The sequence below is a fragment of the Acanthopagrus latus genome, chromosome 22, assembly GCF_904848185.1.
Source record: "Acanthopagrus latus isolate v.2019 chromosome 22, fAcaLat1.1, whole genome shotgun sequence".
Taxonomy (NCBI): Eukaryota; Metazoa; Chordata; class Actinopteri; order Spariformes; family Sparidae; genus Acanthopagrus; species Acanthopagrus latus.
The window spans coordinates 21489107-21504767 of NC_051060.1; the positions used below are offsets into that span (position 1 = coordinate 21489107).

Below are 15661 nucleotides of genomic sequence, written 5' to 3' on the forward strand. Positions count from 1 at the left end.
TAACCTGTGAGGACACCCTGAGGAAACACACTCACTAATATGTTGGCACATTATCAGATGAGGGAATAAAAGTGTTAAAACTGTGAAGACTCTGATAAAGGAGAAAGATTATGAAGCACCTCGTTAAAAGCCCTGTCGTGTCAGCTGGTTGGTGCTTTAGTAGAGTAGCATTCATTCACCAACAAGGTAACAGTTGGTCAGATCAGAGGACGCCTGTATCATTCCAGTGACAAATCAATTGTCTTCTTGTATCACTAATTTAGTAATTAAAATATCTGTCCGTCTTACCAACCATTATTTATCTCTCTCTCCACCACCTGAGCTGCTGCTGTTCTCTGTGGACGAACAAGGTGAGTGTGAGCTTGTGTTGTTGAGAAAGTGACATAAAATATAGTTTAAACTAGCTGCACACTGAATTATCATATTACTGACCTTTTATTTTCTATCTTATCTCTCTTCATCACCTGAGCTGCAGCTGTTCACTGTGAATTAAAAACACGAGTAAGAGCTTCTGACTTGAATTGAAAATTATCTACTACACGAGATAATCCTGTTCTGCTATATGTTATCACTAATTTAATAATTAAAGCTTATCTTTGTGCATATAAGATTCATTATTTGCGTAATCCGGAGATCATTCATCCAGCTAACAATGATCTCTTTCTCTCCTCTCTCTTATCTTTCTCCATCACCTGAGCTGCTGCCGATCACTTCCATTATGAAAACAGCAGAGACCTGGAGCTCAGTGCAGGACCGTCCGGAGAGAGGTGGTCGTGTTTCTTTAAATCCATGTCATCACACAAATACTGGACGGAGCCCAGGAATCTTTCCTTTTTCAAAGATTAATAGTTAACATCAAAGATCAGAAAGGAAATTGGAAAAAGTCTGTCAAAACACACACATACTCACACGTCTCCTTTTTTATCAACTCAAATCTATGAAGGAATAAGTCGAGGGCAGAGCTGGAAGACGTTCACACATCTTGTTCTTAATTTCAGAATAAAGTATCAGTTGTTGGAAATAATATTATGGCTTCATTAATATGTGCATCACATAAATACAGTTGGTAAAGTTGGTTTAACTTCTTTATTCATGTGCTGTGTAGCTTGTGAATTTCCCCCCTGGATTAAGTGCTAACTTAATCTATAACATTACATAACTTTATTATTCCATATTCATAATTATCAAAGACACACAATATCAAAATGTAATCATGAAGTATAGACAGAAAAAATGTTGCCCATTCTGATATGAACCTTGTGAAGTGTCTAACGTGGCAGCCTCATATTCTGTAATCCTGGACGCTGCTCAACTCACACTTATGTGGTTATAATTGGCCTATAATTGAAGATTTTATAGGCAGAATATAATTCTTTCCTGTGTGTTCTTGATGTGGTTTTAAAGACCCGACTTCAGCATGGCGCAGCGTAAAAAAAAATTCCCCCCTGATAATTAATTGGACAGCGTATGTGTCGACAGCCTCTGGTGCACACTGACTCTGACCATATGTGTGTGTGTCACAATAAGAATTCTGATGTGTGTTTATAGCCAGGTGTGAATGTGTGCAAAAAAACGACTTAAAGCACAAACTGCAGGGACAGTTATTAAATCCTGTGATCATTATCCACCTGTGCAAGGGAAAACCCTCAACAGTAATTCATGGGCATCCCTGCTAATTATGTGACTATAGTCTATTTACTTCTGTATTATGAAACCATCAGCCTTGGGATTCTAAATGGGTTCAGTTCAAAGAGTTCCTCTACCACTCATACTTATAAAATAGTGAGTAAGTACTGGCAGGCCTAACTACTACTTAGTGAATACGAGCTCTTCAAAGACACCAGGGATGTGGTTTCTTGCCTATAAAAAGACCAAAGCCATGCTGGGACTTCCAAGGATCTCTAATGGGACAGTGCACGGCGCTCACCAACAGAGAGTGCTGTGGCATAACTTTTACGTTTTCCCCTGGTGGCTCTCCTCTGCTTACGATTAAGAATAATCCTTCTCTCAAGGTTCAGGAACTTCATTGTCCATTCAATCCAAATTCCTGGTAACTAACATAACACGGAACATGTGCAGTGAAAAACGATATGTTAAAAACTTAACAGCTTGCAGAGGGGGCCCAGGGCCTGTGGTTCAGGTCAAATTATGAGTTTAAAGCATAACGCTGAAGCTCTTTTGCTCCCCGGCCTGACTCCGCTGACACAAAAATGTGTTTTTTTGACATTATTCACACCTGGAGAGTTGCAGCGACCTTGTGGGCGAGACAGCGTAGGCTTTAATATGTCTCATTCCTCGCCGTGTGTAACCAAACACCTCTACTACTTCTATTGTCTTATCTGAGATTGAAGAGGGGAAAAAAAAAACTGGCAGGTGTTCTTCCCCTCAGGCTAAAGACTTCAGAAATGAGGAAAATAGAGGGTGGGAGTTGGAATGAAAGGGAACACGCATGCATGCATGTATACATACACACACATGCACAAGCATATACTTTGACACACATGTCTGAGTGTGTTGCAAGATCACACGGCCAGCGCTGTTACATGCAGTGTAAACATGTCTGAGGGTGTGTATTAAAGACTCATTACAGAGGACTGGGTAAGCTCTGGGAGAGACTGGGAGAGAAAACAAACAAACCCCACAGGGTGGCTGAGAGGGGTGGTGAGGGGCCGGGGGGGAGGCCTCTCCCAGTGTAATTCAAGTTCAATAACTGACCCTTAACCTCACTCTAACTCAGGTTACACAGTTCTGGTGAGACAGATTATGGGCGCAGTTACCTCACAGCTGTGGATACTATACACCTCTACAGAAGCCCTTACACACACACTCTTAAACATGCAGTCACACACACACACATGCACACACTACTAAAAACAAAAAAAAAGGTCAGTTGGTAATGTCAACAATCAACTAAGTATTCTTGAATATCAAATGGCAACACGGATGACAGGTCCCCGATGCATGCACCTTTTGGTATGATGTAAAGAAACTTGGACCACACAGAGCCCTTTCACAGCCAGGAAGTAGGAGACATCATTCACCTGCAGAGCCGCAGCTGGGCCAGTTTCACTCTGTCAGAAAGAACTCATTACCCGCGTGTCAGAGTGATCAGAGCAGGACAACACAGCCACTTAAAAACAGCTGACAAATACTAGTAATTGTGCAGTTTACGCCGATGCAGATATAGAGTAACGTTTGGGTTTTTGTTTGTAGGGCAGCCACACTGTTAGGCGTGAGGGTGTCTGTATGGTAGCAGCTGTCACGGTGTTGTTTTATTTATATAATTGTGCTTGCAAGCAAAGAAGAAACTAAATACACACTCACTGAAGTTGCCACGGAATATCAGACGTTTGGTTTGCAAACAAAACTCCTGCTTTTCTTAATATTTACTTAAATATGTCCATCCGCCACACGGATCCAGATTTTGCAACTTCCAGATGAGGCCGGGTGGAAGGGTTGCAGATGCCACGGTTGTGGCCGCAGCCTAAAAATGGTTCACATCCCATGCTGTGTTAGCATAACCACGGTCACATGTTTGAGGGAGAGACTAAGAAAATGAGGGAGAAACAGAAAGAGAGATGTAGCTACTGAAATCGAGTTTTTACAGCGCAGCTCTGAACAATAACAACACATGACAAACAAGTCAGAAAATGTCTGGCCAAAATCGATTGCCATTCCCTTTGACCACTTCCCTCGCAGCTGGGTATTTCTTTAGTTAAGAGACAGACTCACCCCAGACATCTGTGCCTCTGGGCATCTTTTGCTCCTATTGTCTGGCGCAACAGTAGATGGGGCTGCAGATCTGTAACACTACAACAGAACTGAGTTTCTGTCTTTCTTTGTTTCTTTTCTTTACACCCGTCCCTGTGGACTCAATATTTATGGATCGGTAAGACCAACATGGAACGGGGAGTTAACCAACATATCAGGTGTCAAGGTCTTGTCAGGAGGGCCCTAAATTTGCATCATTACAGCTCATCCTCTGGGGAGACGGTGGGGCTAATTCAAACCATGTACACACAGCTGGAAGAGAGAAGTGGGCTCTCTTCCGGAGGGAAATAAAACAGAGAGAAACATGTTTTATGTCTCTTCAGCCATTTATTGTTTTCAGAGTCGCAGCTCGCCTATATGGCATTCCCCAAATCAATTTTAAGTTACACACTGTCCAATTGTCCTTTAACAACTGTCATCTTGAGACAAAGCAAAAGGCATCATTGTGCCTAAATGAAAACCAGGATTTATCAGACCCCCGCACCTCCCACTGTGACTTTACCATTTAGTGTGTTTGTTATGAGTAGATCTGCCAATCAGGCGACGCACAAAGGGTCTATTGTGCACGGCCCGCTATGGCACAGTTCCAGAGAGTGCGTAAAACTCCTGTCTGCTCTGATAGCGATCTGGAGCTAAAGCCCTTCTTCCAATCCCTACACGCAGCAACAACCCAGTGCTGACTAAGCTTAGGCCGCACTAAGATGCTGATCTTAGGTCAGTCTTGTGCCCCACAAATGGTTTTAAATGGAGGATTAGGTGGAGGTAAGCTGGTCATAGGTCTGTGCCTAAGGCCAGGTGTGGCGTTAGGGATCAGGCTTTGTGCTGTGGTAGAGCTTTTTCCCTTCAAGTGGGCCTAAATCCTTTCAAGAAAGAAAATGTTGATGTTTACATCCTAGCTGTGACCCCTTCATGGCCTCTCTGCTCGAGCATTCCTACCATAGCTGTGACATCTAGCTAAGCTTTAGGACACCAGGGGGATAGTGAAAACAACGCTTAATCACAGCCACAGGGCACCTCCATGATAACAAAGCAACCCCTTAACCCCTCTGTGTTTGTGTGTTCCTTAATGCATGTATGTGTGTGTGTGTGTGTGTGTGTGTGTGTGTGTGTGTGTGTGTGTGTGTTTGTGTGTCGTTGCTGCGCTCGGATTTCTTGGATCGAAAGGTGCCCTTATCCTTAACACGGGGATTCAGCAGCCACAGCACATTAAATTCTGAATGAGTCACCTTCTTAATTTTCTCAGCGTTGGGCTCGGGCAGGAATCCTGTTTTTGCATAATCACGCGTAATTCCACACAGAATAGGAGTATTCACTGTACACCTGGAGCGGGGATTCCCAACACATGTTTATCTAATATGCACTGAACAAACAGAGTTGTCAAAAAAAATCAAAATGCCCCGAAGGTCAGGCAATGGCCAAGAACTCAGAGAGCCAAGATCAGCAAGACCAAGACAGCTGTAACACGTTACTCTGGTGTATTTCAAAATTCTGACGAGTTTTGCCCCATCTTCTGACAAAACTTAGTCATACTACATACCAAAAATAGATGAATTACTAGGAGATCAACTTCAAGTAAAGCACTGATTGAAGAGCACTTGGGAGATGCTGTATAATCACTTCCCTGAAGTCAGAGCAACCAAGCCCTCTTTTAGTTCTGAAGGTCAGTCTATGCGATGTACAGACCTTTGTTATATGCTTTCGTTTTGTGGGTTATAAAGCAGCGTAGTAAATGCTGTTTTGTTGCTGGATGGCTGTGGGTGCAAGGCAGGGTTCTGGCTGCGGACCGCAGAGCTTGAGGAGATAGGTCAACACAGGTCAACCGAGTCCAGCTAAACAAACACGTGCTATCAAAGAGGAAATTTCCTGTCCAATCTGCAAGTTTTCTCTTCACAGTTAGTGTACATTCACCAGATGATCCCGAGGGATGAGACAATGGGTGTGTGCAAGTGGCTGCCAGAACTGAGGAACGTTGTTTATTGGTCACCTAAATGCATATGCCATGGTTATTCCAGGTCATATATGACAGAAAAGAGCACAGAGAATCAAAAAGTCTTTTTTTATAAGAGAGTAAACCAGATAAACTATTCTTGGATAAACTATTCATATAAACGAAAAAGATTTGAGGTTTTCTATGTCATTTTTTTTTTAAAAAAGCCCTACATTTTCCTTTCACGCAGCAAAAGGGCTGCATGCGTCTGTGTCACACAGCAATTAACCACCAGTGAGGGTTTGGCTCTAAAGCCTTGCAACGTTTCAAATTGCTTCCCAGCCATAATTCCTCCATCCTCTTTGACTCAATTACCTGTCACCTCGGCAGACAAAGGACACACTATGGAGGGCTATTTCTTATGCAGACATACACGTACGTATATGCATGTACTCACGCCACATGCACACACACACACCAATGTGGACGCACATGCCGAGGAACGATACAATAGTTCTTACGGTTGCTAGGTGCTGTTGTAATTTATGATGGGATAGGGTTGCAGGCTTAGCGTCGCATCAGTGTCTTCCTACCAGGTGATGAGCGTTTTCTCTGACAGGGCTTTAGTCCTTCTCCTCTAACTCGTGGGGATATTCAGCGTAACACACGGCCGAGAGAGGAGGCTGCGGCACTTGCTGAATGTTTGGAGTATAAACAAGAAAGAGAAATAAGTAAGTTAGTGGGTGGTGTTTTTCTATTGAGGCTAGCCCCAAATTTTCTGGACCTGGTCAGCTTTTGAAAGAAATTTAATATAAATTTCACGGAGGAAGCTGCCAAACATCAAGTGCGGTGCCAACAATATCACATATTTTCTGAGACTGTCAAAACTTTGCTCGCAGTGCACAGATATTGTTTTGTTTGTTTTTGTGTTTTACATTCATTTCATATTTATCAAATCTAGGAAAATAATTTCATCGTAATACGTATCTTCTCTGTGCTTTCAATTATGACACAGACTGTGTTTTTGTCAATAGACATTTGTAAGGAGCTCAGTTTCATCAGAATTATTTCCGGGATTACTCTATTTCATGGCGTATAATCCCCTTTTCTCTGAAAAAGTCCCAACGTATCTTCCAGAGTGCATGCGTGTGTGTGTGTGTGTGTGTTTTGTTGCTATGATTCTGTGTCTCTGTGGTTGTGTACAGCAGTTACTGAAAGAAAAAGAGCATGTGCGTCCGTCAATGTGTGTTCATGCTGTATTAATGTGTGTGTGTGTGTGTGTGTGTGTGTGTGTGTGTGTAGTGCATGTGTGTTTCACTGAGTGGACCTCCCCCGCCATACTGCAGAGATTTTTCATCACATGAAAGCCAACAGGGGGTGGTATGCATGCAGGGCGAGTCGCTTCCATCTGCCCTGTCCACTTAAATTAGTGGGGCCTCGCATCCAGCAGCATCTGGTTCCAATATGGAGCCAGGCGGAAGGGTGGGTGCCTCACTGTGCGGCGGAAAATACAGCCTACTGTACCTTTAAATAGCCCTCAGGAGGCTAGGGACGGATGCTGGCCCTATCGCCCTATCCCAAGATTCTTTGTAACTGGCCTAACACTTCTTCCCTTTGAAAGAGGACAAATGTACAATTAGGCAGGAATGCCGGCAATGCTGTTTTCCAAGCGTGTGTTCGCAGAGCTGGCTTGAGCAAATGGCGGATCGACTGGTGAGAGGTTACGCGCCGTCAACCTCCTTCACTGTGTCCGCGGTGAGATGCACCGTCTGACCCTGCCCAGGCTGGGTTTTCTCCGGTTCTGCTGGTCCGTGTTTGGGTTAGCCTCTTGTTGTTCTGGTTCTGCTGCAGTTTGCCGGGCCAGGCCTCTGTCAGCACTCTTCTGTGTCGCAAGTCTGTAAAGATCCCTCCTCCTCCTCCTCCTCCTCCTCTTCTTCTTTCCCTGGACAAGAGGCACTTCAGAGCTTACCCATAATTCAAAGGTTTCCATCTCGACCATAATTCACACTGAGCTCTACCCTAACTAAAGGGGCTGTCTGTAACTACGGTGATTGCATGTTTGTCAAACGAATTGTCAGTGCAGCAGACTCAGGAGGAGGAAGAGAGTAGGAGCAGAAACATGATGATGACACGCTTACACACAGAACCGTGCACATCCTATAGTCACGTATGATCTGTAGGATGAACATAGAAGAATGATAAAGACACGACTGGCCTCATCAATGAATGCACAAGTATAATACCAAAAGCCTGCATGCAAAATGTTACAGGCCAGCAGATGGGAGCTGTTTACAGGAGTTTACAGAATAAAGAAGAAAAGTCACTTGGTGGAGTAATGCTACCGAGTGTCAAACGTGTAGAAGAAGAATGCGAAGCTATTATATTAGTACAGTACATGTAATATAAAGAGTGGCTAGACTTAATGTTGCTGGTTAAAACTATATGACTCGGCAAACAGGTGATGAAATGCAGTATATGTATATATTCTGCAATGAGATGACATATTTCTTTTACTGTTCAAGTTATATTTTTAGAATTGCATGAAATCACGTAAGAGCTGCAACTATTAACTGTAAGAATATCATCATCAGTCATCGGTAAAGAGAGGAGGAGGAACATATTAATATAAATTTTACATTCAGCCCAAGAAAAAACAGTTTGTGCTGTGTGTGTTAATGTAATTTCAGCATATTCATGTAGATAATTTGGTCTGTCTGTCTATGATTCTGTTTAGTGAGATTATCTCTTTTGTAGACAAGTTTTTCCAAGATTTTAAATATAGACAAAAGCCACATTTAATCGTGTCTCATTAACATTAATTATGCTTATTGCACGTTTGATAGCATATGGGAGCATAGTAAAGTAATAAAAAACTTCTAATATGATACTGTGGGGGCCATTCTGCTGCATAACAAATACTTTAATACATTTAGAGCTGCAAGGATTAATTAATTAGTTGTCAACTATTAAATAAATCACCACCTGTTAGGATAATAGACAGCTGAGGTAACTTTTTTAAGAGAATAAAAGTCAACATTCTCTGAATTCAGCTTCTTAAATCTGTGGGTTATTTTTTGGTTTCTACACTCCTCTATGACAACAATCTGAATATTTTTGGGTTTGGAACGTTTGAGACGTCATCTTAGTCTCTGGGAGGCACTGATCCACATTTTTTATGAGAATTTATAGACCAAACATCTATCAAAAAACCGAGAAAGCAACCTACAGTTTAATCAACAATGAAAACAATCATTCCCTTCAGCCCTACATCACATTAAATGACTATAACTTGGTATGCCGAGCACAGGGAACATATATATATATTCACACATCTACCACGCAGACACCCACAAATTGTTTAAGAGGCCCTCTGTAGGCCCTCCCTAGAATTTCCTGAGCACAGGGATTCTGTGTTTGCATTAGCCACGAGGGAGGAGAGCACGGAGCGAGAAGCACAGTGCGATCAGATAAGACTGATGACAAGGCAGAGAGAATCGATGACAAACTTTTGACAGCTTTGGCCCACGTCTTCAGACCGAGCCCGCCTGCTGAAATATAGATCGCAGTGTGCCTCCGACACACACACACACACACACACACATACACTGTCAGATACTTGTGTAATGTGTGAGTGATTTGGCAGGCAAACCACAGGAAAGCACTGCGGTGCTAATGTCAGAGAAGAAATGGCTATCTGAAATATCTGGATTCAAAGTGCTAGAATACGTGATACGGCACCTCTGGGTATCACCGCGTTCACACTCACTGGTTTTGTCACAAATGTCTTGCCCTTTGACCTAACGTGTTGGAGTGCACACATGCGCAGAGCAACAATCAAAGGGCATATCCAAAACAGCGGATGGTTCAACTCTACCTCGTAGCTCCTCAGATTGACTGTTGAGACGCACGGACACATTTCTACCTCCGTAAACAGTCGACAACTGCCGCACCGAAACAAGCGCTAACCATCGGGTAATTTTATTAAGTTGTGACTTCCTTTTTTTCCCTTCCTTACATCAGGAGTTCAGAGGTCAAGAGGATCTGTCAGCGGTGACAGAGAGGATTATGGGTATAGGCATTCCATTGGCAGTCATTACTACCCTCAGTCAGCACCCGGTACTCTCTCTCCCCCTTTTCTCTCATCCTCTGTCTTTCTGTCTCTTCTCTCTCTTGTCTACTGACAGGCTAAGAAGCAATTAGTGTCACATTAGCGATATCCAGAGTAGAATTCTTCGTCATGCCAAAGCTGCTGCTGTTCATTCACTTTTTTTTTTCCCTCTCTCTTTTTTTTTTTTTGTTTAAATAAACAGCTGCTTTGTCTCTTTATTTAATCTTTAAAATACAATATTCAGGAAGTTTCAGTGCAGGTTTCTTGTGTAACTAACATCTCAGCTCGGTCTGCAGCCATCCCCCCAGAACTATCGCTCCATAGTAATAGTTCGTGCTGCATTACAATCACCTATCCAAATACAATACTAAAAAGTGAAGGGAAAATGAGTGTGAGGTTTGGACCCCTGCACTAGAACCCCAGCCCAGTAGGATTCCTCACATTCCAGCCCATGCTGGAGCTGGAGCTGGTAATAGATCTGAGCAGGCCTGCTGGGCTCTGCGCATTGTGGCCTGTCCTCCCTTCCCTCGGTTTTTCAGCTTTGGAAGTAGACAACGTTTTTCCTTGTAGGACACCTTCCTGAGAACAGCCTCAGGTACCGACTTTCCCTCCCTCTGTCATCCAAAAAAAAAAAAAAAAAAAAAAGCCCACATGAATACATTTCTTCGTTCTTTCTTGCCAATCCCTCCAGTTTCTCCTCTTGCAGCTATAACAGGATAGTGGGAGTTTACATCACGGCAGAGTGAGGGGCTGGGTCTTTCTGACAGTAATGCAAGGGACACTTGTTTACCTAACCTTATGGGTCACAGAGCAGTTTAGCAGGGAATGAATGACTTCATTTTTAGGGTTTAAATTAAAGGGTTCCTCCTCTCTTGAACTTAAAACAGATTTGTGCATGCTTTGGAATGAACAAAGTGCTCACTCTGTGCACGGACCTTTCTACTCTATGAAACAAGAAGAGGTGAAGAATTACAGTGATGGCAAGAATGTAGATCCGTGCAACAATTACAGCATTCCTTACCACCATTTTTTACTCTCTTAGATCCAGCTAATTCCTCCACGCATAAAGAAAAAAAATTCTCTCGTTCGCCCTGACGTGGTGTCAGTTACTTCAACGGTTATTGGGCTACGCCATATTTGAGGGAAATTGCTACCTTATGCGCCTTTAAAAAAAAAAAAAACCACTGGGTTTTGAATGGGACCTTTTAAAAAGGGGGTAGTGTTTCATTTAGAGTTGGTGGTCATTTTGGCAATGTGATTTTACCACCAGGGAGCCTTGGAAGCATTTGCACTCACACATGGCATCAAGGCCTGCTGTGGTGGTGATCGAATGCTTTGGAGATGCCTGGACACCATGAGCACACAAATTAGAGCCCATCTCTCCCGTACTTCCCCCACACCGAAACGCTCGGGCTATAGAAGCACGCTCTCCCTTTCGCTCAAGCCTTTCATGCCGCTTGCTCGTCAAAGGGGGAATTGATTAAAGGCCCTTTTAAATGACTTCCTTTTCAGAGCTATTATTTCCCAATAACCAAAGGAGAGCAGATTGAGATCAGTAGTCTAATCTGTTGTTTCCCTCTCCTTCTTATTGGTGTTTTTGTTAGAACCCAGGAAAAGAGCTCACCCCATTTTTCCTGTCAGTCATCGGGTTGTAATACTGGGGCTCATGGCTGTAACTTTAGACTGCTCAAGCACTCACGCACGGGCCTTTTTTTTTCAGAGAACAGAGTGAAACAAGTCACTCTCCAAACCCTCTGACAAATAACCCATGCCACAAAGAACCTGTAACTCTGCCGCCCAGGGAAAAATGCTTTGAAGCTGCGATAGAAAGGAGGGCTTCTTCACTGCGGCCGGCGCAGCGCTTGGGTGCAGCAGCTGAACTCCGCAAACAGTAGAGGTAATAGCAATCTTACTGAACAATAGAAATCCTTGAACTCTTTATCCTACGAACAGAAACACAGCAAGGAATCGAGAGGTTTGTGTGATGGATTCTTTCCCGGGAGGCAAACAGCGGCTATTCTGCTGTCACCGGTCGTATGAAATAGTAGGAATATGTCCGGAATGGCAATATGTCATGCTTCCCCGGTGCAAAATTGAGTTGAAAGTCAAGCTTAGCTATCAAAACACGGAGCAGATGGGGAGAAGAAATGAAAAGATAAGGAGGGATGAGGTCTCTTGTAAGCAGAAACACCTACAGTGTCCGACTCACTCGGGGCTCTAATCGCAACACACCATCTCCCTTTAACTTCAAACATTCCTGTAAACACCTGCTTGTATCTCACCTCTGCATCTGTGTGGGTAAATACCGCCCATTCTTGTTCGCCTATGTACAGACAAGACCTCCGCGAGCAACCTCTGGACAGTTATTTCTTCTGTAGCCATGCATCACATCTCCCTCTCAAGATGAAGAGCTCGGGTAGATGAAAAGCAGACTCTCTGACTCTCTAGGGGGGGGAAACCCGCTGTAAAGACGAGACCTTTCAGGTGAGAAATGTGCGGTTTTGACAAACAAAAGTTGGATTCATCCAGGTGGTCCCAGACGCCCTATCCAAACAGACATCTCAGATCGAGCTGCATCGAGATGGTGTCAAAAACAATGCTGCGGTATGCTCATATCTCTCACTTTAATGATTAATCTGATCAAGCCAACTTTTCATCTGTCGACACCAATGTTCAAGGAGCTCTTTTGACTTGTCATCCGGACAAGTAATAACAAGAAGTGTTGTGTCTCACAGAATCACCTTCACAAGCCGAGACGCCCGTCGCTCAGACAGTCATTTATGTTCATGATATAAACTGCTTGATCTACCTCGAGATCATCTCCCAAGAAACGCTGTTATATTTGGCAGCACTGCTTGTAAAGCTGATTCAAACCTGGAAGATCAATAAAAAAGTGTTTTTTTTTAATGTTTTTTTTTTTCTTTTTTCTGTCAACCACTTTGACAGAGTTGTTACTTTAAGGTGCTCCGAGTCAAGACAGGCAGCTTCAAGAATTTCATCCACGGATCCAAAAACTGCCTCTAATACTCTACATTTTTATCACACACTCCTTCATTATGGCTTGGATTGGTGGCTTAGTACTTACTTCTCACTCACTCTTCTTCAGGCTCTGTGCCTGCTCTCTCTCATCTACGCCTGTTTCACGCAACTGTGCCTGACATGCGCCGCCTGATCCACAAGTCACCATGAATGTAAACCTTTAGCCCCCCCATGCCACTGAGGCGCGAGATGAATTTTTTCTCTCCAAAATGCTGCTTTAAGAATTGATTTCAAGCGTCAAAGCGGCAGCAAGTTCTTAACCGGCAACCGTAGATGAATTTTCAAAAGGTGAAACAAAGCTGGCTTTTGTGCCTGGGTTCTGGGAGGCCGCCCACTCTTGTCATGTACATGTGAAATTAATTAGGAGGAAATACTAAAACACTTGGGTGGAAATTGCTTTTCACCAGATGTTCTACATATGAGGATCAATTTAGTATTCTTAGCATAGCAAAATGACCATATAACTTCTTTGGTTGCCTCTTTGATGAAAGCCAATCTGTCACTCACCGCACATAAAACGAAGTCAGGGTTATATGCTACTGTTTGTTCCACTTTATGGAGTCTTAGGTAATGTGATTACTTAACCAGGTTAGAAAAACATAATGTTTCATTCTGGGGTAAAATTCGACACACTGACAAGAGGCCCAGTGTTCCTCGATGATCCGTGCACAAACCGAACGCGTGCTGTTTTCCTCCTCCTCTGCCCCAAACACAGAGGCCAAATAATCACGGATAAATCACTGTCGGATGTGAGATAGCCATCATAACAGAGGTGTTTAAGTAAGTCTGCAGCTGACATCTCGTATGTCATGCATATGTTATAAAGTGTGTTTCGGAAAAGAACCAGCCCTCACACACGTCTGGCTGCGGTATGGATATAAAAAGCGCAGCGTGCAATGACAAGGCGGGAGCCAAGATGAATTGGGAGATCAGAAAACGCTCATTTCTTGCCTTTTGTTTACTTTGCCTGCTCCACTGGGAAATGTCAAAGATGTGTGAGGAACAAGGAAACTACTTTGATATTGCTCACTACACTGCCGCTGGGAAGCATTTAAATATCAAGGAAGAACCGTGCAGAAAAGAAGCTACTCAATATGGTTACATTCTTTCAGGCTAAGTCATCTACACTTATCGACACTAATCTCAGACCCTTGAACCTTTTTTTAATCATTGTCCTCATTTCCCTGTCTCACATTATGAGCGTAAGCATGTTTTCAGGAGACGATATGCCAGCTTCTGTAAGAGAGCCGGCCTGGCTGTCTGACTACACAGTGAAAATACAGCAGCTCTCCCCATAGCTTCTGTTGCTCTGTGTATATTCAAGAGAATCCAAGCCATCTGGAGTCTGTTTATTGTATTACAAATGACACATAATGGTAATCTGGCATGTGATGAGAGAACGTGAATTACAGACAGGGGGCATGAAACGGGTATTAACCTTCATTTGATTTCCTTTAAGGAGGACTTTTAATTTAAGGCCACATTTTATCTACCTGATTATTCATTACAGTAAACTTGCCCATAACCGTATGAAACAGGATAAACAGAGGAAACCGCCAATTAAATCACATTCCAGGGAAGATTGGGGGGCTTACTGTATACAGAACAGTTAGTTTAGTGACATAAATATTTACACAAACTGCCACGAATTAAGACAAATGTTACCAGGAAATAGGCTACATTGTGAGGGGCCAGTGCAAGGGTTTGTCTAAATTTATTGGCCTCTGTTGAGTCCCAATTTTTTTTTGAAAACAGCTTCCCAGTTTTTTGTTGTTTTTTTTTTTTCTTTTTTAAAAAAGTGAATGAAACGAGACAACTGTCACAGCTCCGTGCGAGTCGGCACAGTAAATCAGCCCGGCCGAGCTCGTTCCTCGTAACATGATGTGCTTTCCCCCTTCAAACGTTGAAAGCTTAATGTGATGTGAACATTCATTTTTCCATTGACATTTACAGCAAATACTAACATGGATCATGTATCTCAGGCAGACAGAGAGAGAGAGACAGAGAGAGAGAGAGAGAGAGAGAGAGAAGGGGGGGAGAAGAAGATGGGCGGAGATATGAATAGTTGCATCAGACTGGCCCTAGTAGAAGTTAAAGATACATACTGCATGCCCAGGGAGTGGATGTCAGTTAAATGTTTATACAGCTGCTCTGAAGATTATTATTATCATGAAACCACACAGCTATAATGTCATTCTGTGGATGCCAGAGTACAATCAGGTCCTCCCTATAGCCTGCTAGCCTTCTCTCTCCCCCCTCTTGTCAGACAACCCTGCTGTTCTGCTCGCTCCAGGCTGCACGGCCGGGATCAGACTCAGCACGACACCACAATAATGAAACGTGACAATGATACAGGTTTGTTCCGGACCAACTTCAACAAACGCCAACGCTGGTCGTTGTGCATTTTGCTACAGCTGTATGTATTTGCATAAAGGTGTTTCATAGGTTGCTTTTTTTTTAATGTTCGCCGCAGCTGCAATGCAACGAGCAACTAATAACTGTGTGGAGGCAAGAAAAGAATAAGACTGAAAGGTGAATACTTTTTTCGCTCACCACACCTTGTCAGCAAATATGGATGACATTTATTCTGCTGTATATCCTTTAAAGAGAAAACACAGCATTCATGACTGAATGAAAGTCACAGTGGCACAGCAAACAGGTGATAGCGTGTGATTTACTGCTTTTATATCTGCGAACAACACCAGCGTAGCTTAGCTTTCAATCAGCTCCTGTTTTCTTTCATCTCACCTTTAAACCTGCATTAACTGATGTCGTTGGTCAGTTGGGGTGAGCAGAAAAAAAAAACAAAAAACATC

At 43.1% G+C, this 15661-nt stretch overlaps 1 protein-coding gene across 10 annotated transcripts in view; it reads right to left on the bottom strand.

The window, feature by feature from the left end:
• Positions 1-15661, bottom strand: part of LOC119013046 (1-phosphatidylinositol 4,5-bisphosphate phosphodiesterase beta-1) — a 176253-nt gene that overhangs the window by 123568 nt on the left and 37024 nt on the right. The window contains exons 5-6 of one of the 10 annotated variants that reach the window (XM_037087387.1): positions 433-830; positions 293-335 (exon numbers count right to left, since the gene is read on the bottom strand). The exons of the other annotated variants lie outside the window; for them this stretch is intronic. Of the exons in view, the coding sequence (XP_036943282.1) occupies positions 293-295 (3 nt within the window). The 5' untranslated portion in view covers positions 296-335; positions 433-830. The remainder of the gene's footprint in view (positions 1-292; positions 336-432; positions 831-15661) is intronic. 10 annotated transcript variants of the gene reach the window in all.